At 25.7% G+C, this 26,190-nt stretch overlaps 2 protein-coding genes across 5 annotated transcripts; one reads left to right on the top strand and one right to left on the bottom strand.

Annotated features, from left to right (window-relative positions):
* Positions 1-1,628: 1,628 nt before the first annotated feature.
* Positions 1,629-22,796, top strand: LOC112598724 (beta-TrCP). 4 transcript variants are annotated; one of them, XR_003114905.1, is made up of 12 exons: positions 1,629-2,352; positions 18,739-18,982; positions 19,044-19,230; positions 19,290-19,383; positions 19,975-20,145; positions 20,212-20,403; positions 20,476-20,738; positions 20,829-20,939; positions 21,428-21,506; positions 21,586-21,781; positions 21,853-21,943; positions 22,710-22,796. XR_003114905.1 is itself a non-coding variant. In XM_025345297.1 (11 exons), exons 1-11 carry the CDS (start codon positions 2,284-2,286, stop codon positions 21,861-21,863), a joined length of 1,614 nt encoding a protein of 537 aa, XP_025201082.1. In that variant the 5' UTR covers positions 1,629-2,283; the 3' UTR covers positions 21,864-22,143. The 4 variants fall into 4 exon arrangements, 3 of the variants coding, with proteins under 3 accessions (XP_025201082.1, XP_025201081.1, XP_025201083.1); XM_025345297.1 differs by lacking the exon at positions 22,710-22,796 and having other exon boundaries at positions 21,589-21,781; positions 21,853-22,143; XM_025345296.1 differs by lacking the exon at positions 22,710-22,796 and having other exon boundaries at positions 21,853-22,143.
* LOC112598725 (ferrochelatase, mitochondrial) lies at positions 22,581-25,210 on the bottom strand. The gene is made up of 9 exons (XM_025345299.1): positions 25,036-25,210; positions 24,830-24,974; positions 24,664-24,766; positions 24,486-24,604; positions 24,328-24,429; positions 24,106-24,271; positions 23,180-23,336; positions 22,993-23,108; positions 22,581-22,894 (listed from the first exon to the last, which is right to left on the bottom strand). Exons 1-9 carry the CDS (start codon positions 25,073-25,075, stop codon positions 22,694-22,696), a joined length of 1,149 nt encoding a protein of 382 aa, XP_025201084.1. The 5' UTR covers positions 25,076-25,210; the 3' UTR covers positions 22,581-22,693.
* Positions 25,211-26,190: the final 980 nt, after the last annotated feature.

The raw sequence follows: 26,190 nt of genomic DNA, 5'->3' as shown, positions 1-26,190 counted from the left end.
AAAAAATGGAGTTAGCTTAATATTTCTACTCAAATTATTCAATGAGTTATGAGAAATTTAAAAAATGCGCATACCTACCTAACGTGATTGGACTAAGCGAGCCTTGATTGCCTAATTTATACGCGTAAAAACTAAAAGTTAATCGCTTTAAACAATAGTTTCCTTACCTATAAAATATATTTCTTATTTTTGTTATATGTTTATAACATAGTTTTACGTACTAAATATGTTGTATAACCACTAACCAGAATTTTTCTTAAGCGTTTAGTTTTTGGAAATATTTAAAATCTTACAAAAGTAATTTTCGTATCGACACACCGTTATGATTACAGGTGCGTGCGTTTAGAAAAAATATATATTTTAGTATTTTTAATATTAAAAAAAAAACTAAATAGGTATTACATTAAAATTTTGATACTGCTATCATCTGTTCATGAAAAAATATAATCACACTAATTCATAAATCGAACATTAAAAATTAAATTTTTTAGTCTAATGTGTACATTTTTATTGTATAAAAAAAATCAATTATTTTAAAATTAAATATTTATCGTTTAACTTTCGTTAAATTGCCATGAACTTAAATGACTATTTATAAGCTAAATACGTAATTTATAACTTATAAGTATAGGTATGAGCATATTATGTGCAAATCGTACAAAACAAGATATAGACGTTATAAGTTATGACTATAGATTATTCCATGGTTATCATGAGTAACCGCACGTTTGCATGATTATGACTAATAAATGTATCTGTGTGTGTGTTATAACTTACAAGTATGGAATATGGATGACGTAAAGTTAATAAATATTAACTATTATTAGTATGCGCTTGTACCTACCAGTATATCTGCAATTATTCGATTTTTTCCGTTGATTGACGTATTACAATGATATTTGTCTATTTATAACTGCACATATTTTATCAATGCTACAATTTGTTAGAGAAAATCTAATTTTTTAAATAAAAAGTAAGTGTGTTGAATACATATATATACCTAAATCTATTGTTAAAGCTTAAAAATCTAAAAACAAAAAACTTTTTATGATAGTACATAGTATTACTAGCATTTAATAATCAATCAAATTATTCTAATCGCATAAATAATTTAACACCATTAAAATATACGAAAACCTACAATTTTTTTAAATTTTAGACACATCAATTTGATATAAATCGTATTGTCTAGAAATTAAAATAAAGCGGTAACGTCGTGTGATAGTAGTGATTGAATACCGTGATGGTTGGTACCACGGTATTAAAGTAACGGGCGGAATAAAAACGTTTAAATAATTTGTGTATGGTTAGTAATATTTGTTTTCGAGTTTTCGAAAAAAAAGAAAAGAATTTTAAAAACCCAACCGTCAAGGTGAAACACATGAAATTAAATATATTACATGTGTTGGAAAATTGGAAACGATATTTTTATGTAAATATGCAATAATATGACTGATGGACGTTACGTACAATACGTACGCCTAGGAATACGAATTAATGAGTGGTGAGGTCGAGACTCAAGGCGTCGAACCCGTGTAGCTGGGTACACGTACGACGTCGGCAGCGAACACAGACAGAAATACGGGATATTTTTTGCGCCCGGAGATGGTCACACTGTAATGACAACAACCCGTCAACCTAAAACCCATTTCGTGTCGCGAAAAATTCTGAAAAACTCAGAATTCTCCGTCTCTCTCGTTTGTAGTGAAAATGATTTTGCTCGACTGATATTCGCCAATCGCCACCGTGTTATTGAATGTTGATATAATAGTTCTATGTACGTGTAAACCCGTGTACACCGCACTAGTACTACTGTAGTCTGTGCGCACGGTAACCGTCCCGGGTGATATAAGTACCACTAATAATATTATTAATATAATTCTTGTCAGTTTTTGTTTTTGTTTGTATTAGATTAATAATAATATTGTTTTTCGTATTTGATATAAATAATTTTTTAAATCTTTAACATATTTTACTCTTTCTATCGTTTGCTTTATTTATTACCCGTCGCCGCCGCCGCCTCACGCTATCATTTCACAGACGACAACACAGCCGTGTCGCGCTCCCTCGAGTCAGTGGGTGTTAGCTGTGTGTGCGCGCGTGTATCGTTCAGAAATCGTGTGTTTTGTCGGGTTCCTGTGTACAACGCATCGGTGCGATTAATTGTTTTCCATCAAGTCTATCGGCAACGACAACTACAATCAATTTCACCAGCCACTAAACGAACACCGATGTTGTCGCAAGAATGAGTGTTGCTGTGCGTTCAATGTGGCTCCCAGTCAAATGGATAGGGACAATGTGACTGCTATGGAAACTGATAAAATAGTCGATGACGATATCGGTAGTCCTCAGGTAAACACATAAACCTATTGCTCTAGTATTAACATTAACGTTGAAATCACCTTGTCCTTTTATCGTCCAGTCTTCCCTTTCACTTGACAAAACATGTTCAACAGATTTCAATGGTCTAGTGGTAATTTATCATATACTAAATATTACCAAAAATTGTATTGATTTACAATTAATAATTGACTACTTATATTATAATGATATACTATTACCTATCTTTAGACTTATTGGATATATATTTAATTAGATGCCTTTTTTGTTTCATGTTCAAAAATAGTCCCGGTTATAAAATTTAACACGTATTACTGTTATAGTCATAAATTTAATTGTAAATGTATACTATCATATAAATTGTTTAAACTCATTATGTAATTTCAAAAAAGAATCTTAAACAATTTTGAGTACCCACCTACATATCTAGCTAATTTAAAAACTAAAAATGTATGATATACATTTGCTGATTAACAGACCAGATTACCTAAAATACTTAAGCTCATATTGTTTACTATGCATCAATATAAATATACTTAAATATAGTATAAAAATATCAAGTGCGTAGTTAGGATTTTTTTAAAGGGAAATGTTTTAATTTAGTATCTAAATGCAGCTTAGAAAGTAGCTGTTCATACATCCTTTGTGGAGTCATATGGTCGCATTAATAAATTATATAATACATTTAACTTTTGAATATTTCTTTAAATAAAATATATGAAAAATATAATCTTATTTTAATTTTTAACCTAACCTGAAGCATTTTTGCATTTAACATATTTTCTAGTTATATATTTGTATCTTTGAGGAGGGATGTTTTAATACCCAAAACACTCTTTTGGCTGATGTACTTCATAAATATACTAAGAATATACCTAATTAAATACCTAGTAAATAAATAATTGGAAATACCTCGGGAAATATTTGTGTTACTTCTATACTTTTTTTTTTATTAAATAAGAAGGTAATGCTACTTTTAAATAACTACATATCTATCATTAACTAGGAGGTTCTTGAGTAATTTGCTTTCAACAAGTGAATTAATACACAAATTATATACATTCTTAACTTAATTAAAAAATAGTCGCAATTTCCTTTTCTTATTTAATTTTTTTTTATTTATTTATTCATGTGTATCATTTTATTTAGATACCTACTTAAATTCAAATATGATATTTTTTTTATTAAAAAATATGTTTAGATACCTATGGTTAGTGAGTCCCATAATTGGAGAAATATTTTTCATAGTAATTGTTCAATAATTTACTATTGTTTATTACTAAATTTAAAATAATAATAAATATTTTATCACTATATCTATCATTATTCATTATTTGTCATCATTAAGGTCCTATTCATACAAATTGCAATAAAAGTTGCTAGATGTATTTAAACATAGCTATGTATATTTATAAAATTGATTTGTTTTGATAATATAAAAAATAATTTATACAAAACTCTTAAGTAGGTAAGTACAAATTCTTGGCTATTGCATGTACTTAATTTAATTAAAAATATATTATCTATAAATATACAAAAATACTATTTTAAGGAAGTTAAACCGTGTGCAAAAAATCATTGTTTTTTACCCATATTAAAAATTGACTAAATCATAAAGTCATAGTACATATTTACATAGATCACTTATTATATTACTGAAAAACTTTCTTTTAATTAAATTAAAATCAAATTTATTTAATTCTATTTAATAAATTTATCTATAACAGAAATGTATTTTGTTGCCTACTGAGACTTCGGACTTTGGAAGTTTCATTGTATAACAGCTATTACCTACCCGGATTGCAAATATTTATCTACTTATATTGTAAATAGTTTTAAACTAAATTATATTTAACAGTTATATTAAAAACTAAAAATATATTATTTAGAAAGTATATAAATAAATAAAAGGACACATCTGGCTTACAATATACTATTTATATATTTTGATTAGTAATTGAGATACTCACTGTATGACTTAAAGATGTTTGTTAGGTAATACATTATTTCTTCAAGTTTGTTCATAGTCGTGGACTAATTGTGTAGTGTGTCGTTTTAATACCATTTCCATGAGTTTATTGTTTAAATAATATAGTATGATAATTTGAATGAAGCCAAAAAGCGTTGAGTGTATGTTGTATGTTTTTTTATATTTTAGTGTATAGAATATTGAAATATTTAATAAGTATTGTACCTAATAATAGATACATATTTTAGTTAAACTATATCATCTATAAAAAATAGTTTTATTTTAATTTTCTTTCTTTTAATATCTTAAATGATTTGTTATATACAAGTATAATATGTACATATATTTATAGTAATAAAATGAGTGGTATTTATTTTAAATTAAATATTAGATAAATGAGTCCTTACATATGCATTTAGTTATTTATTAAAATGCATATCACTTATTATTACAAACTTGAGCTTCGGTCATAATTATTTATTTCAACTATGATAGTTTATTATTACTTTTAAAGTTATGAATTATAATACATTGATATTCAACATTAAATATGTCCATAACATGATAACATTGATAACATTCTGCCTGTATCAACTGAAAAATCTAGTAATACCTAATATCATTAAATAATAGGACAATCCTATTACCACCCCTATCTGTGTTAGACCTAAAATATTAATAGATATTCCAGAAGTTCTTAAACTGTATTTATGGGATTTTTTGTTTAAAAAAAATGCTATGAGATAAAGTTTTTTAGAAAAACCTTAAAAATAAAACATTGTTTATTTTCATGAAAAATTAATATAGTTAAGCATTTCATTAACCTAATACATATTTCATTTACTATAATAATACATAGTGGAAATATATGAATTAAATATAACTTTCTATACTCTTAATCAAATTCACATTACTATAGTAAAACATGATAGTTACGATTATCTTGACAGTTTTAAAAGACTATCTCCATTTGCACAATATGACAATTACTGTCATAATGACATGTTTATAGGTTAAGTATACATTTTATAATTTATTATTATAGATCATTTATATTTTTGTTTTTATTTACTACTAAATCTTTAAGTTAATGAAATCAAATTTAGTGTTTTTAGTTGCTTTGTAATATTTATCTACTATATCTATTATATGGATTAGGTACATAGACTGAAAATAATATTATTTTAGATTATTTATATTAGTAATTATTAAATTTTGAACAATTTTTAATAAAATAAAAAGCTAGGCATCTATAGATATGATTTTTATACTACATTAATATTATACCATTAAACTCACATATTTTATTAAAAATGCAATTAAATACAAATTAATTTAATATTGTTTTCTTTTATTATTTACTTTACATTTATAATTTAGATAAATTATCTGCATTTTACAAAATGTCATTAATACCATACCATCAGTTCAGTCTTTAGTTATCATTCATTGCTAATACAATTCTCCTATGGATATATTGATGAATAGTGTTTTACTGTGAATTGTTTTTACTATTGAAACAGAGAATTGCACCATTTTCTTCATATTCCGTTGAAAAATAATGTCTTTCATCAATAAATCCTACTTAATTAACAAAAAAAAAAATATATGAAAAGTAAATTGCTCTTGTTTTTATAATAGATATAGTTATCCATGGTAGACTTTATATGTTAAAGTTTTTTAAATGCACAAGGTGTGTCACAATAAAATTATCTCTGTCATATCTCTGTACTATGTATTACCAAATTTTATCATTTTATTGAAACTTATTATGTTATGCCAAAGACAAATGTGCTTATTTTTTTTTCTCAAACGTATGATCAACTTAAATAGATAGACCTAAGACCTTTGTAGTCTAAATATTGGGGGAAAAAAACAAAAAGGTAACAAAAGCATTTTAATAATATGGTTAGCTATTTTACAGCTCTAGCAAGTAAAGCTCATGTAATTTCCTTAACTCTTCATTAATTCTTGTGTGACTATTATTATTAGCTGTGTATTATTGTATTTGATATAAAGTTGATCAACAAAGATAAATAATATTGAACTTACTTCTCAAACTCTGAATTAATATTTATTTTTATAAATTGATTAATTCTTTGACATTAATAGATTAGCTGAACAGCTATGATATAACTTGTATTTTTTGATATTTATATCAAACTTTTAATGTAAAATACCTCTTGTTTAACAAAATATACCATGACTTTGTATGACATCTAAATTAAATACTTTTGTTATTAAAAAAAATTTGAAGATATAAAATAGATTCAAAAACTATTTTTGATTAAAAACCTATTTTTAATAAATGATAATCAGAATACTTTGTTATAATATAAAATGAAAAAATTATAGAAATCATAGAATTGATAATTTTATTATTAGAATCAATGTTTAACAAAATATAATCTATACATTTTTGATATACCTAGTAATAGTATTGCAAATTTATATTACCTCCTAATAAAAAAGCTATGCAAATACTTCTTCCATTTCTATAACTGATCTATATGAAACTGTGTCAATAATTACAAGAAATTGCATTAAACTAAACTCTAAAGTAGAAACAAAGTTTGTAGATACCTGTCACACATAGTTGGTTCAACCGTTTAGAAGTATGACAGAAATTTTAATTTAGGGTAATCAAAATATTTTCAGTTTTCAGTATTTGTGTAAAGTAATGGTTATTACTTATTAGTAATTTTACTTTTAAAACTTGTACATCTATAATTGGTAAATACTATATATTACAACTAAGGTATACTCATATTAGCTGTCTTGTAAAAGATAATTTTTAAAAATATTCAAAATACATACTTGAATGCTTAATAAAAAAATACTTCCATTTTTTTCTCTTGACAGAACCAAATTTTTTTTAGCATTAATTTTATAGAGAATTTTATACTATATCATTAGGTATAACTGTAAATTGCTCATTTATTTTTTATTTTTTGTCAAGGTATTTGAATTGTAGGTCGAATATAAGTTACATAAAAGAATATAATTATTTTATACAACTTACATATTTTTTTTATTAAATGTGATAAAATAGAATTTAAAAAATATATAAACTAGTAGGTATTTAATTTTAAATACAGATACTTAAAAAATAAATATTTTGTCCTAGTAAAAAAGTATTTAAATACTTTTACTTAAGTATTTAATACAATTGTCTATAGATAGTTTTATTTAGTTTATATTACAAAATATTTAATCAAAATAACTGTACAATAAAATTATTAAAAAAAATACTTTTTTGTCTATATAACATAACTTTGGAGGTAGTTAAGTATAATTTTGTCATTGACAAACAATTAAAAAAATAAAAAATACTTTTGTTTTAATTTATTCAAACCTCTGATAATATTGTATAATAAACAAAATAGATAATGATCACATACCCAAATAGAAATTATAATAATGATTTGATAACCCACTGATAACTTTTTAATCCAAATGTTGTAATCATCATATTGTGTTTAAATTAATAGATTCCATTATGACACAGTTCAGAACATTATTATTTTTAGTGATTGTAATAAAGACTGTTAAATAATCTGTTTTTTTTTTTTAGAACTACTAAAATCATTGCTGACCAATTACTTAAAAATAAATAACATTAAAATGAAAACTTGTTACATAATTTGTGTTAAAAACAATAACAGAATGATAAATATATTAGTAGCATTAAAGAATATTAGAATCATCATTTTTTGAATTAAAACAAAACTCCACACTATTATATTAAAAAATTTAATTTCTATAAGAACAACTCATGTGGAGTCTTGTATTACATTTACATGCTTTTTTACCAAATCTAAATAGTCTTAATATTATGAATAATTATAAAATGACAAATATTAGTTAAGGTTAAATTATCCTATTTATTGTTTTTATACAATTTAATATTCAAACTATGTCTTCAAAATTTAAACTTCAATCACTTATGAAAAATACTGTAACTACTCTAAACTTTTATTTAATTTTATAAGAAATCTTGTATCGATTTTTCAAAACTTAAATAATAAAATAAAAAAATTATGGATTTTAAATTACAAAACATCCTATGGTTTGTAAAATTTATAATTTTAATGAATTTTCCAAAAAAATGAACTTGTAAAAAATTATATTTTTGATATTTTTTAATTTCTATTAGAATTTTATTTTAAAGAATCTTGTATTAAATTTTCAAGCTTATATTTTGAAAAAGATTCTATATCATATATTGTTTTAGTCAATACAATAGTAAATATTTTATGAAAATTTCAAGTCTTATTATTTATTACAATAATAAAACAAATTCAATTTTGTTGAAAAATTATCATTTTTCTATGTATAATTTTTTGTTTTATCAAATTGTTTTAAATATTATTTGAATTTTACTTTTAATATTCTGAAAATACTAACTACATCCAATTTTTTAACAGAAACCACTCTCCAAATTTAAGATCAAAATGTTTTTTTATTTTAAAACGTGCTTATAAATACTTCTCATGATTACCGGCACAGACACACAGTGTTTAACTAACACCATTGATCCTTTAATGCATAAAATTATTATTTTCATACAGTTCAACAGTTGTACTATAGTTCACTGTGGAAATAGACACCTCAGTATAATGAAAACACGGTATTCTATTCACTGTCACGTTTTTAATTCACCGTGTTAATATTGCACTTTAATACCATATAATCACGTATAAAACAATACAAACGATTTATTAAAAACCTTCATACATTAAAAGCATGGTAAAACGTTAAATTTGCATCCTTAAGATATTGCACACTATAAAAATAGATTATATTCTTTTTAAACAATTATTAAATCCATAAGCAAAACGGACACCGTTTATGTAATTTTAGACACGCTGGTACCGTGTTTGCACTTTGTTATAAACACTGTTCAAAATAATCGACTTTGAACCTAGAAAATATTGGTCGGGTCTAGACAGATAAATAAAAACATATAACCGTTAAACAATATGCTACCTTTATTATATTGTCATTTATTAATTCAATTTTATTTTAATTCCTTGTAAAAAAAAAAAAATCAATTTAACACAAATCATATCGGTACATAATTTTTAAACATTTTTCTTGGTTTGATATTAATATTCATTATATTTTGAACTTCAAAATGTTTTTATAGCAACTAAAAAGCTCCATAAATAATACAGTTTAAAAACCACTAAAGTCTCTAGATTATAAAGCTTTCTCGTTGAACCTATATTTCATCCTATATTCTATGGTTTTTAATTTTATCAAAGATGTGTTCAAACTTGTTTATATTACAATAATTATTGTGTTGATAAAAAGCTTCGCTTGTTTAATAACTAAAATATTCATGTATTTCAATTACGTAACAACTTTATTTTATATTCTTCATATGATGACAGAAAGAATTTCCATATTCGTCGATATTTTTGAGAAATTTTTTTATAAAAACATACATAATTTATATTTTATTAATATTTTCCTATTAACCTCTAACATGTTTAATATTGTACGTTATTACACAAGGTATTTTATATTAATAAAAAAATAAAATCCATTCCTAATATTTAATATGAACTTAAATATTAAATACTTTACCGTTTTGTTGCTATAATACTAAAATAAACACTTTTTAGTTATGTATTTTTATTTATTCATTAAAAATAAAATTTTGTAATTTTGCTTACAATAATTACAATTTACTCAAAAAACATTTCTCATTGCTTGTCATACAATTTTCAGATTTTAAACGGAGCTGACATATCGTTTCTTCATAGAATCGTTTTTCATATACAACAACTTATTATAGAATTCAAATTTAACACACCCATATAGTGACCCACTCGAAATCTAATGTACAACAAAACGGTACACATTTGCCCGCCTTTTTTTATTGCGTGTATCCTGTTCAAAATATTTTAACAAGTTCTATTAAATTATTTTTCAACATTTAAAATTCATAATAAAGTATTTCATAGGTATAGTATCTATAATAATATACTAATAATTAATAATATAATACACGGGAAATTTGACAGGTATTTTAATTTAATTTAATATATGTCTTTACGGCAACTTTATATTAAATTAAACAAATTACTTAAAATTAAATTTATTATATACTCAGTTGTTAAATTATTAAAAATTCATTTAACCATCAATAATATGATTTTGTAATACATATTATATTGTGTATTTTTAATCGTTGGTATATAAACTAACTATACCAACTTAAATTTATGTATTTTTTAGATATTTTTATTAAATCGGTGTATTAAATAATAACTTAATACGATAGATAAAAAAATTTTTCAGCAATAATATGTGGGCCTTGAGTGACATTTTGATTTTCATCCGATTCTAATTTAGTTTATAATGCTAGTTGATGTATTACAATTCTGTATTCACAGGGAAAAACAAATCTTTTTGTCTCGGCGTATTTTACCTCCGCTAGTCATCTCTTATAACCGCTAGAGACCGTTGACCCCTAATTATATTCGAACCGGGACGACTCGGATGAATAGAATCTTCGTTTTGCTCTAGATTTTTTTTTGTGACAATTCAAAATTCTATTTCTCTCTTTTGTTATTATTTGTCATTTATTGATAGTTATAGTACCCTATAGTTGTTACTTAAATTAAATATATTTATTTTTTTTTGTTTTGAAAAAATGTCTTAATAAATAATAATCTTTTTATCATTATAATTTTTAAGTTATTCCAATCATTGTTAAATGACTAATAAACTTAAGATATTGGTACAACCATAGATAAATTATCTAGAATATAATAATACATGTAAAAACCATCCTTTTTAATCTTCTTTTAAATGATGTTGAATGGGTGTATTTGTATTTCATATGTGTGTGTGTATATATTGTGTGAAGTAATAATTATAATAATAATAATAATACCTTAACTACAGGTATATCCAAGATGGGTTTATTTATCTATCTTGAGTATAACAATATAACGACAATTAAGATTATTATGATATTAAATAATTGAAACCTTAAATCTTATAAATTAAAACATAACTTCTGACTATTATTAAACCTTACACTAAAAAGAAATCAGATTTGTAAACCAATTGTTTTTCTAACTTAAATGAAGTTTTTTGCTATTATTGGTATTTTTGCTCTTTACGCCAAATTGTTATTTCTTCTAAATTTCATAAAATACTTAAATAGTATTATATTTTGATAGGATAAAATAATGGAAGATCATTTAATTACATAACAAGAAAATTACGTGTACAATATACGTGGATAAATTTTACGTATATTGACGTACTTGTTACGCAAAAAAATGTAGCTTGTAAGACTGTAGTTTTATTACATACATTGTATAATTATTGTGCATTTGTACCTAACTATTAGGTATTCTAGTTTTATAAATATATATATATATATAGAGAGAGAGAGAGAGATAGCGGTATATATTAATTACAGAATTGATTATGTTGATTAATAGCTCAAAAATGTATTCAATAAAAAAAAAAATCTATCTTTTTATGAAATAAATGTTTATATCATATTCTGTAAATTTCAAAGTATGTTTAGTGAATTATTTTAAAAATCTGAATTCTTTCGTAAAATAAATATTTTAATCCTATTAAGTTAGAGTAGATATAGGTATTTTCTACATTATTATAAAATTTATAATAATGTAGTAGTTATTTAATTAAATATTGTGCGTAAAAAAAAAAATACCTATATATTTACCCTACCTTAATATGATTAAAAAAATTATATTTTTTGTAGCCTGGGAGTCTATATACTCCTGCCTCCTTAATCCTTAATCCAAGTTTACTTATATAATTCGAAGACTTGGTTAATTTGAATTATTCGAAGAGATTTCATAATTACGTCAATTTTATATTGTTTAACATTTTAATTATTGTTAGAGAAAGTGTTCCGATTACACAATAACTATTCATTAGAAAATGTAATTCCATCATTACAACACAGTACTTTATAATTATTTTTTACTCTTTAATGTGAATTTCAATATCAACATTTTTCGTAGTATAAACTTATTAAATGATATAATAGTATACTTGTGCCTTCAATTATTATTATCAAACTTAAATAGATATCTTGTGGAATAAATTGATGTATACTTATTAGCTATTACCTATTAAAACTAATTTTGGAAATTTAGTAAACAATAGGTATACAAATATAATAAATATGTTTAAAATTATACCTCTATTATGCAAAGTATTAATTTATAAAAAGAAAAAAGAAAACTTATTTATTACCAGTACTATAATTATTTAATGATTTCGATATTTTTTTTTTTACAAATTTATATCATATAATAACAATAATCAGTATACGAGTATGCGTAAAAAAATTCATAAGCTTACACTATTCTAAAACAAATGTAAGTACCAAAAATCTAGTTGTTATTATTAATAACATTTTAATATTTATTTAAATAATACTTTGCTCTATTATACCATATGGTGTTAATATCGACTAGTGTACAACTATTAGCCCAGACCGACTATATGTGCTGTTAAGTGCTGGTATTTTACAAATCATTCTTTCTATAGTGTCGTTAATTTTTAATTGATTATTAAAATTTTTATTGTTCAATCTACTATTTGTTTTTATACAGACATGCAATACTAGCTTTAATAATTCAATGCGGTTATTTAGTATATTATATAGATACATTTATTTGAAACGCCATTAGGTTTATTATCAAATTTAAAATTTTAGTTTCAGTGTGCCAATTAAAAAAAAGTTACATAAAAAAACACCCTGTAAAAAAAAACAGTGACTAAATTAAAAATAACTGTCAGGTTCATGCAGTTGGTAACTATATAGTCGGAGAAATATACTGCATTCTATTATGTATACTTTGTGTTGTAGATGAATCACCGTCACTGCGACGTAAATTTTAAGGCCTGTATAAAAATTTATATTTTTACATCGTAATAATATTATGATTAATTCCAGATTTAATTGAATTTTTATATTTTAAGACATTTCAATCGTTCTGGTGTCATAACATTTTATTAATAATTTATTCTTTTTATTTTATCGACATACAAATATGTATTTATCTTAAAATATCTAAGTTTAGAAATAATAATATATGGATACTTATTAAATTAAATAAAAACTACTTATTTTATCATTTATTAAAATTAATAATATATTTACACATTATGATGATACCAGGGTTGTGCAAAAGGGTGGGGGCAATTAGAAAAAGTTCTCCAGAGTAGCAAAATAGGTGGTACTTTTTCATTAGTTCATACTCCAAGTTTTTGTCACGGTCACAAGCATTAAAATACTTATAAAGATAAAATAAAATAAAATATTTTATTTATGAAAAATGTGTTATAATTTATGATAATGGACTGGTATGTATGCCTACACTGGCTACACTGCTAACTGTCCACTGCTAATAACCTTCGAAGGGAAGGGGAGGCTGTTGGAACGTGTGTTCTGACGAACGAACAATTAACAAGCTATTTTTAAACATTTTTCGAAAAATTTAGTATTATTGAATAATTGACATGATTATAACATAATATCAATAATATCAAGGTAAATAGTTCCGCACCATCGCTAAATTTATTCTGTGTATATAAATATTAAAAACGTCAAAAAGTATTCGTGCAATAAAGAGTTAGTTAATTACAATTTTAAAAAGTTAATTTTTATTTTATTTAAATGGATTTTCATATCAGCTTTTAAAATGTCCAAGGAATATAAACACAAAGTGGTTTTTAGTATAGAAAAATGTCGAAAACAAAAAAAGAAAGAAAAGAAAATTTTGTCAGAAAAACTACAAAATTAAATACTTATTTTAAAATAAAGGTAAGTGTAAATCTTAGGCGGGAATAATGTTTAAGATTTGGAAGAAGACTAAAGCTCTTTTGAAGTTTTTATATTATAATAAACCACCAACAAAAATGTTGCTTACTAGGTTCGAAACCATACCACCATACAGTGATAACTTCTAAATAAACTGGTATAAATAGGTATTGGTACCTATCTAGTATTATTATTTTTTGTATAATAATGATAACAATTATACAAGGGACTTAAAATATTTACTAGAACAGAGGTCTTATTCAGATTTGATATCTTTTTCGACAAAATTAAATAATTTTAACATAGTACACAACTGAAAATATTTGAAATCCGCCTTTAAACGAATATTAAAAATAATATGTTGAGCCAATCTTTATGAAACGTGGAATATAGTCAATATAGATAAAGAACAAATGAACAATGTGGTTAATTCATTCAAGTCATTTATATAGTCATTGATAATAAAATGTAAAACATTAAGTAATTTATCTTGATTAAAATGAATGTGTGTTTATTAATATTTAATTTTAATTAATTTAACCTAATCAAGTTTAGTATACAACTGTAACAGATATTCCTACTTTACAAGTTGATGGAAAAAAATAAGAGATTCATAATTACGGTCATTATTAAAGTACATTATAGCATTATCAATATTATGTATTTATTATTTATTGAAGAAAAAATTGTCTAGAATATCAGATTGGCAAGTCTTGTTAAAAAATTCTCAAAACTTAAAGCTAAAAAAAACATTTGAATAAAGTTGTTAGTCATTTTCTCTATTATTGTAAAATATGTTTTTTTTGTTTTTCATGTTTTCATACATTTATGTAACTACTTCCTAATCTAATTTATTGTTTATTAGTTTTTAATGATTGAGTTGTTACACTTCTTATTTAAAAATTATCGTATAAATAAATCAATGTAAAGTGACCCAATAATAACATTTCAAATAATTTTGATTTTTGGGGTAGGTGCTAGAGCCCTTCAACCCTCTCACTAATTTTTGCCTATGATTTTAGGGCGTTAAATATTATTATTGTCCTAGGATACCACTGATGGTTAGCACTAGATAATTACATTATTTAAGTTTTTAACTAGTTGACATTTATAATTTGATGATAATTAATCAACATACGTATCTTAAGCCAAATAAAGTGAAATATATTCAATATAAATATTATTTTTTTTTACATCCAAATTTCTACTAAAGTATTTAAATTATTTTTATGTCAAAAATAGGCAAATAAATAAGATTTGTATAACAGGTTTTACAATTTATTTCCACGGCAAAAATTATTCACTATGCAGGCTCAACGGTACTCAATAATATTAAATATTTGTAGATAAATAAAACAAATTTATTTCGTAATAATCACATATTTTTATTTTATTTTTTCAACAAAAATTTACCATTCATGAATTATCATATTTGCAAGCATATTAAAAGAGAGATAAGAAAATACTTAAGTATGAGGTAAAAATATTTCTAAAATTGAACTGTGATATTTTTTAGTAGAATATGTATATTGTATACGTATAGTTATGATTTTAAGTGTATTGAGTTTTGATGCTGAATCATATATTTATTATATATTTTTTAATTTAAAACTATTCGTATGAAAATATTAGATAAAAATTGATTAAGACGAGCGAGATGTTTTTCAAATTGCTTACAAAACTAATTCAGCATAATTTTTCATTAATACAGAACCTAACCAATTTAATGTAAAAGTGAACCTCAGAAGAATCAATTAAAATTTAAAATTAAGACGAATCTGTAATCAATGAATGATTAAGTACGATTTTATTTTTAAATGTTAATGATTGATGATTGTATTAGCTTTAGCCCTAATTAAAATAATTTTACCAAATTATATCAATAGTTTTATAAAAGATTAATAAATCTAACTGTTAATCTATTGAAATCAGTATTATAATTCAAAAAGAAATAGTGGACGCTAAAAATAAACTAATTTGAATGATTTTTAACTTATTATTAGTATTTAACAGTATAGGACAATGCGGAATCATTAAGAAGTCGACAATACAAAAACGTAAATGATAATATGATACAAAAAAATCACTGCATATTGAACGAACGTTTTGTACTTTTGTTTGAAGTTAACGAGGTCAAAACCAGATAATTTTTTTAGACATACTATCGTCTCGAATATTCGACGCGCGCCAATCATATATATTATTTAGTATAAATAATATTATACCGAATAACCTTAGAAATCGACTCGCGGAAATGCTAAGACTGCGTACAACCGGATGTATGTTGTCGTAATATACACTCGGGTCCCGGAACCTTAGGCGCATGAGCTGCTGTGGGCGTTATGTTTGATTCGTATGTGTATTTAACGTAATATCGTAATAATTATGATCAAAACGGTGTGGTGGTGGAAGCCTGCTGAAAACATAGGAAATAACGCGTGTCGTCCGTGCCGCCGCCGACGACGACGACTAGAAGGTCGAACAGTTAAGTTGAGTCGTCGTTCGACCGACGGACGGACACCGCGACTTGGTTTGATTTTTGTCGGGTAAAAAAAAGATAGCACGGCCAAAACGTCGTCGTGTCGACAATGACCGAGAAGACGAACTGAAATACGAAAAATAAAATAATTGTAAATAGCAAATACGTTTCATAGTAATAACCCGACCGTCCTAATAATAATAATAATAATATAATGTGTGGTGGGTGGTTGGAGGGGCAAGGTGTTTCGTGTTGTCTCGAGAATCCGTACCGGTGCGCGCGCGCGGTCCTCGGCGAACAGAGGAGTTCGTTCGCTAGACCAAAGCCACACGTTCGACGGGGGAAACTAAACTGGTCTGGCCACTACAACAATACCGCTTTTTATATATAATAATAATTATTATTATTATTATTATTATTATTATTATTATTACGTCCGACTGGAGCGAGTTCTCCTCGCGTCTACCGCAGCCACCACCACCGTAACCGCTGCCGTCGCCGCTTGTGCGCGCACAGTGTATTGCCCTCGTACTCGCGCCAACCGGCTGCTAACGACGAAGTCTTCGTGTTTTGCTCTTGGTGTCGCGTGTGCGCGTCTCGAGTACGCGGTCGTGCTTTCCCGTTCCGTTCTCGCGTAGTCGTCATTGTAATATTATTATTGTCGTTGTATATTTACCTTTAATTTAACTCTTTATATAACGTGTGTGAACGCCCCCCCCCCTCGACTCTTCCTTTATGTACACATCAGCGTTTCGCGATACCCATCTGGTTTTTTGCTGTGTGATCTGAATCCACCGTGCGCCGCTCACGTAGTCGCCAACCGTTTTTAGAATTTTCCATACCCGGAAAAATGTTCTGTTCAATCTAATCGTTGTTATTCTTTTCGACATTCCTGTTATATTATTGTCGTCGCGGTCGGATCGGTGGACTTCGTGTCACTTTAATTCCTATGTGCGGGATAACGACTAAACTGTTATTTAATATTTGTCATACAAATATAATTGTTACGTTTTGTCCCTTAAGTAAATAATAGAAAATTATTTAATATCATATGTTTGACCGAAAATCGTGTTAAATAAAAAAAAATAAAAACTTTCCTTACTCAAACGTACCTGTTAATAATTTTCGATGAAATGTTTTTACGGATAATCAAATCATTCTTCGAACTATGTTCATTAAATATTAAATATAGTAACTTTCTAGTATGAGAAAATGAATAAATACAGATATATCTTACTAAAAAAAAACTAAGTGGCCCAATAGAAAAGCGATTTATTTGTATTTAATCGCTATCCACAGTGCGGGAAAAGCGTAAAAATCTAAATTTCACATCGCGTAAGGTCGAACGTCACAATCACCGTGACAATGAGCCAGTGAAAAGTAAAAGCGTTTCAAATCATATTTTCCTATACCGCTGTGCCGTGTCTTTCAAAATTATAAACAAATTGTATAGTAAACGGTTAAGAGTGTTTTTCTTTCAAACAATCATTTAGATATATAGTATACAATATTTCTTGTGTCAAAATGGTTCTAGTTGAACAAGTATGTAATCATTTTTCTATTACATTTATAAAAATGTCATTCGTTTTTGTAATATTCATACACAGTACACACATTATTTTAATTAATTATTAGATGTACTGTGCATAATTCTATTTACAATTAACTTAATTATTATTTTTTCATGGATTTATTCTTGATAATGCATATTATATTATACAGGTTTTCTGCAAGGATTTACTAATTTTAAGTGGTAAGATAATGTAGATTGAATTACCATACAAATAAATTAATAGGTCTTTATGAATACAATGTTAATATGTAAAGATATAGTATGAAAGTTATATCTAGGTATATAATATGATTTCTAAATTCTCAAAATAAAAAATGTATAGCTGTTAACCATAATAATATCGAGTAACATCTGTTAGTTTACAATGAATAATCAAATATTTATTTGACTCAAGAAACTTACTTTAATAAACATTCTTTCCTAAAATCAACTAGTTAATCCATTTAACTCCTTTTATAAACATGTATTTAATTCCATGTAGATACTATATTTATGTATTAGAATATCAAAAAACATAAAAAGCTTTCATGGTGTTATCATTTTTTTAGTATCCACCAATGACGATCTTATACGATCCAACAATTAGAAAAGATTCCACAACCAATGGTGTTACATCACCGCAATTTGCCACCGAACAAGAGCTGTGTCTTATGTACTTTGATAAATGGAGCGAACAGCATCAAATCGACTTTGTCGAACACCTATTGGCACGCATGTGTCACTACCAACATGGACACATCGACACATATCTAAAACCTATGCTACAAAGAGACTTCATATCACTCTTACCCAGTAAGTATTTAATTTAACTGTATAAGATGTTTTTATACAAACATTTTTATTTATGTTATAGAAAAAGGCCTAGACCATGTAGCTGAAAATATTTTATCTTACCTTGATGCCGAATCTTTGTATGCTGCAGAGTTGGTATGTAAAGAATGGTATAGGGTAATTTCAGAAGGTATGCTTTGGAAAAAGTTAATTGAACGAAAAGTACGCACAGATTCATTATGGCGGGGACTTGCTGAACGAAGAGGGTGGTAAGTTATATTATGCAGTATATTAGATAAATATTCATGCTATTTTTTATACATTTCAGGATTCAGTACTTGTTCAAACCAAAGCCAGGTGAACACCACCCAGATCACTTCTCCTACAGGGCTCTGTTTCCTAAAATTATACAAGACATAGAAGTATGTGATATTTATTTTAATAATTATGCTATATTGAGATAATGTAACTAATAAACTGTCTTATTAAAATTAAATATTGAAATAAAATTACAATTTATATATATTATAATTTAACTTCAAAATATATGGCAGGATTGTAATTAGTATGAATTATTTTAAAATTAAAATTAAATTTTGCATAAATACCTGAAATATATTTAAATTAGAATTGCTATTATATGTATTTTTTATTTATTTTTTCAAAATCTTATATAATAACAATCCATAAAATATCTATGATATTTTATTGAGATAAATCAAATGTCAGATAACTTATTGATGTTATTTTAAAAAAATTCTCATTTTTGAGAGCTTTCTAAATATTTTAGTAGTGCAATCGCCATTATCTGACATATTTTCTTTTTTAGTCATTTTTCTATAAATACTTCATACATATAATGATAATAATAAAATAAAACAATTAGAACATTTAATATAATATACTTACTTAGTTTAAATTAGTTCATAATAATCTATCTAAAATATATTGTTATCTCTAAATTTAAAACCAATATATTTATTATAACTAAAGTAATATTTTTATTTTTTTAGAGTATAGAATCAAATTGGCGAACTGGCCATTTTCTATTACAAAGGATAAATTGCCGTTCAGAAAACTCCAAAGGTGTATACTGTTTACAGTATGATGACAATAAAATTGTGTCAGGTTTACGTGATAATACCATAAAAATATGGGATAGAAATACATTACAATGTGTTAAGGTAGTAATTACAAATTTTATCCTTTTTTTAAAATATTGAAATATGTAATAAACCTAATTTTTTTAGGTATTAACTGGCCATACCGGGTCAGTTTTATGTTTGCAATATGACGACAAAGTGATTGTAAGCGGTTCCAGCGATAGTACAGTTCGTGTATGGAACGTTGCTACAGGTGAAATGGTCAATACTCTAATACACCACTGTGAAGCAGTTTTACATTTAAGGTTTAGCAACAATATGATGGTCACTTGTTCAAAAGTAATTTTTAGATTATTATTATTATTATTATATAACTAAGTCTCAAATATGCTTTATTATTTTTTATTAAAGGATCGATCAATAGCTGTTTGGGATATGGTTTCAACTAGTGAAATGACTTTACGTCGTGTCTTGGTTGGTCATCGAGCTGCAGTAAACGTTGTTGATTTTGACGATAAATACATTGTATCAGCTTCTGGTGATCGTACCATTAAAGTATGGAATACATCAAGTTGTGAGTTTGTGCGTACCCTTAATGGTCACAAACGTGGTATTGCCTGTCTTCAATATAGAGATCGATTAGTAGTTAGTGGAAGTTCTGATAATACCATCAGGTACTAATTAAAACAATTATATATTAATTTATCTGATTCACTCATTATTTAGATATAGTTTTTACAATTTCATTTTTTTATTTATACAAGGTTATGGGATATTGAATATGGTGCTTGTTTGAGAGTACTTGAAGGTCACGAAGAACTGGTACGATGCATTAGATTTGATAGTAAAAGAATTGTCAGTGGCGCATACGATGGGTAAGAACTTAATATAAATAATATTTATATAATATCTAATAGGTCATACATATTTTAATATTTTTATTAAAATTTCTTCAGTTTATAATATCTTTATAAAATGTATTTCTGATTTATTTTTATGACAGTATTTAATTTTTAACTATGGCACTGTTGTGTACTTTGTACGCTTAACTTTCCATTCCTTGTTCTACTTTGGTTCATAATTATTTTAAGTTATTCTCTTCGTCTAACCTTTGCTTAATCATTCATATAATAGATATAAATTCATTTCAGTTGTCATTCGATGTTTGTAGCAGCATAAACAAACTGTATAAAATTATTTTTATTTGTTTTATGTAACTAAATATAAAGGACATTATATGTATAATACTACATTTATTTCTGTGTAGACAAAATTGGTGTATAAAATATGTCATGTGAAATAATTATTAAAAAAACATATTGTACATGTATTAAGTGTTAAAATAATTTTTTTTTTTTTTTAGGAAAATCAAAGTATGGAATTTAGTAGCAGCTTTAGATCCCAGAGCTCCAGCATCTACTTTATGTCTACGTACACTAATGGTAAGCGTTTTGCACTACGTTCACTTTTATGATTTGTTGTTTTTTCGTGATTGAGAGAGGAGGAATTTTTGTCCGGCAGGAGCATTCGGGACGAGTGTTTCGACTCCAGTTTGATGAGTTCCAAATAGTCAGCTCTTCACATGATGATACTATTCTTATTTGGGACTTCCTCAACTATAATGATACAAATAATTCAGCAGCAGGTACATCAAATAACGTCTTGCATGATGGTTCTAATGCACATGCAAATGACACCCTTCCTCTTTTACCTCCTGGTACGTCAAGTAATCTTAATAATTTTTAAGTGTCACTAAAATTATAATACATGTATATTATATTTTTTTAGGTTTTGAGTAACCTATTGGGCTAGTCATATGTAACTGACTGGATCAGGTTCATGTATAATATACAGAACTCGTCTTAAATCACTAAAGATGGTAAAACAATATTCTATCACATCTTGTTCTCATTTTATTTATTTATATATATGTACATGTATATAATAGTATATATTTATGTATGTATAACATAATTAATAACTACAAAAACGCCCAAAATAACTGTGCCAATGTTCAGATGTTCTCTATTACCCTTATATGTAGGTACACTTGATGTTTCTCATTTTAAATACACTATACTTATATATACATGTATATATTTGTATATGTGTATATAAGTATGTATATATATATATGTATCTATATAATAAAAAAAATTCTAGAAGGGCTTAAATGCTTTCATTAAATTAATAACTGAATGTCTGTGATTTTTCAATATGAATTTTCTAAAAGAAATTAACCAGACAAGTGCAATGACACTTCTATACTTTCCTTTTTTAAAACTTTTTTCTCAATCATAAGTTTACATCATGTTTGCTTTAAATAACAAAACATGTTTGTAGATAAATGGATTTTTATTTAATAAAAAACAAAAACAAAAAACGGCATCAACACTAATATTTGTATAGTCCCTATTTGAATAAGTTTTAAAAAAAATTTCTTTGTATAAAAGTGATTTTGTATAATTTATATAATTATTATTATAAAATACAAATTATATTAGAAAACAAAATAATAAACTTGTGTAAATAAATTTTATTGAACTATAAAACTTCCATCTCCCATTAATACCAGTTTGTTTAAAATACATTGATTCAATATAGTTGAACCATTTATACTTCAAATGTGTCATTTCGACTTGCAGACACTGGAAAACCACTGTTTTGATTCATAACAACGAGAACTAATACAATGTGCACACCTTAAAAGAAATTTTGGACTAACAGGTTTGTTTTCTCGAAGATGTTGTGACACTATATCAGCAATAGCATCAATAAACAAAGAATGGTCATTAGGTGCAGCAGCTCTACGAATATTTTTGACTCCTAGCTAAAAAATCAAAATATTCATCAATTATAAAACATAATACATAAAATATTCTATTTTAAATACAGTTTTTACTGTTTTCTATAATTTAATTGTCTTACTTCTTCCCCGAGTTCTTTACAATATTCTATATCAAGTTCATGTAATGTCTCAATATGTTCATTAACAAATGCAATAGGTACTAAAATAAAATTCTTTTTGCCTTGCTTCACATAACCTTTAAATAAAAATCAAATATATATTTGAAATAAGCAAATTTAGCTATAGATTGCAATATTAATTTAAAACCTTTTAATGCGTCATCGGTAAATGGTCCCAACCAAGGCAATGGACCAACTTTAGACTGCCAAACTAATGCATAAGGATAAGCATAACCTAGTTCTTCCATCACTGCATGCACTGTTGAACTCACCTCTGAAGGATAAGCATCTCCTCGGTTAACAGCCTTAATAAAATAAAAACATAATTTCTTATTACAAGAATCTTTAAAACCAAAGAGAACTTGGTAATTCTATAATTATAATCTAATTATTTAAATATTGTGCTATCTTTAAAAAAATATTATTCTATCAACCATCTGTTTAAAAATATTAAAAAACTAATAAGGATATTATAGCTTGTTATTATATTACTCTCACATGTCAGTAACAATCATACATTTAACATTAAGTATTTGATGGGTCACTGAAAATATTTTTTTTGCAAATAATATTATAAATTAAGCCATTTTTATTTACTTGTGGATTAAGAAATTTTAAATAATTATTTAGAATATAAAAAAACAACCCGTTTACTTGGGAATATTTATTTCAGATAGAAAGAGGGCAAGTGAGTATAAGTTGTATTCACAATTTGGAAAAAATATAAACAATTCTTTTGATCAGAGATCAGAAATTAAATTCTGTGATCCAGATTATTGGAAAAAAAAATTTAAGTTCAAAACAAAAACTTAAATATTAGTTAATAATATCATAGAATATTTTATGATAATATAGTGACTTTTGTCAATAGCAATAAAAATCTTATTTGTGTAAAACCAGCACTAAAAAAAAGTATATTTGGCAGTCCAGTTATTTCATCTTCACTAGTCAGGTCAGATTTGGCCTGCAGGCTGTCTATTGCCGATCTCTATTCTAGATTATAAATATTTACATAAAAAACCAATTTTGCTATACTATCTTGACAAAAGACTAAAATAACTTAAAATATATTACTTTTAAAGGCAAAGAATGAGCAGAAAATAAGATGACAACATCATCTCTATCACTTTCTGGAAATTTCTTTATTTCATCTGAAATTCTTGAACCAATTGTTTTGATTAACAATGGATGTGTAGCCCATCTATCAATTATGCTCATCTTTAAATTTTCTGGAAATTTTCTAAAAACAGATGACATATTTAATAAAATATAATCATTAAAATTTGTGTAGTTTACTTATTTTGAAAATATGAATAAATGGCATTAAAACTTGAACCACTGGTAGCACAACTGTATTGAGGATATTGTGAAAACAGTACAACTCTTTCAGCACCATCTCTAAAAATGTAAACAAATTTACAAAATTTTCCGTAAAATTAATATTTAATACATACTTTTGTATTTGTTCAAAAGTATTTTCAGTTAATGGATCAACATATCTAAATGCAACATAATGTTTATGCGGAGCAGTATTAGGAGATATTTTGTCTAATTTTTCACACATTAATTTCCCCTAAAACAGGTACAGAACAATTATTCCTTGTTCTATTATAAGTAGCTTAATAATCTTACTTGAATATTGGTCCATTTTAAAATTGGTGATCCGCCACCAATTTCAGCATATTTTTTCTGTACTTCTGAAGTCCTTTTTTTCGCGATATATGGTCCCAAAGTGCTAAAAAAATACAATATACTCATACATTTTGACTTCCACTGAAGCAATTATTCTGGCATTCACTTTTGAAAAGGTAACTGCATCATGTCTCGATCGGTCATTATACGATGCAAATAACCGTGCACTTGGTCTACATGTTGTGGCCCACCCATATTTAACATGACAACGGCGGTTTTTACTTGAGAGGACATAAATCGACTAGTAAAATCTGGAACAAATTAAATTGAATATTGGTTAACCAATAAGCTTAAAGTGTAATGAAAAACAACCTGAGGTGGGTTTACTAAGATATTTCAGAGACGAAAACATTTTTATTTTTTTTATCTAAGGATTAAAATATTTAATAAAATAAAACTACAAGCTATTTGAAAGTTATCTATTGAGTATAAAAATGAAAGTTTGTATTACAAATTACAACTATGTAATTACTACTTATTCAACAATATGCAATAATCAGTTTTGGAAATTTTAAACAGTTTTGATAACAATTAGAAATGTTATCATGTAGAACACTGAACGTGATGTGTTAATAATATTATTTAATAATATATGTTGATAATGTATTATCATAACCATTTTGATACTGCTGTTTTTCATGTATAGAATAATTAGAATAGAAATAGAACGCATCACGAGAAAACCTGATATTGTATTCTGTATTTGTATATATTTATTGATTTTTTTACATCAACTATAAAGCAACAAACTTGAAGGTACAAGCCTACAGCAGACGTTAGACAGTACCAGTTGAGCCTTGAGCATCAAAGTTTAATATCTAATATCTCTACGACTATATTTAATATTTATATGTTTATATAGTAATTAGTATCCACAGTAGATTAATATCATGAATTTCGAATTAAAGCACACATTTTAATTTGAGGATCTCAGGATAGTGCTTAATAGTAGTTAATACAGCTTAAAATCATATACACTGTATGTATAAGTTTGATCTAAGGACAGTGAATAAGTGACAAGATAGGTTTTTTCACGAAATTATAGGCTTGTTATATTATTAAAGACCATAAACCAAATTTATTTGCTTTTAATGATTAGGCTTCCATTTAGATGTAGCCGATGTAGGTATTGAATATGTTGGACAGTGGAAAATAAAACATTAAAGAGAAGTGAGCAAAGATTAAAATACTTATAAAAATAGATGTTTGATGTGACTATGCAAATAAAAATAAAAAAATTAATTCATTGGGGTAGTATAGACTGTAAGGATAGCACTAATTATAGATAAATGAGAGAGAATAAATTACTTGAAAAAAGTATAAATTTGTAAGTTAAGGATGAAATAAAAAAAGAAATCTTTTTAGATATATTATCCTATTAAGTATCAAGAACATACATTTATAAAATAATAAATGCTTGTGATCGTATACATGACGTGCTTGATGATTGTTCAATTTGTAATTATT

This window comes from Melanaphis sacchari, unplaced genomic scaffold (genome assembly GCF_002803265.2).
Source record: "Melanaphis sacchari strain LSU unplaced genomic scaffold, SCAv2.0 Contig4_pilon_pilon, whole genome shotgun sequence".
Classification (NCBI taxonomy): domain Eukaryota; kingdom Metazoa; phylum Arthropoda; class Insecta; order Hemiptera; family Aphididae; genus Melanaphis; species Melanaphis sacchari.
The sequence above is the reverse complement of the archived record's forward strand: the minus strand, read 5'-3'. Positions and strand labels throughout refer to the sequence as shown.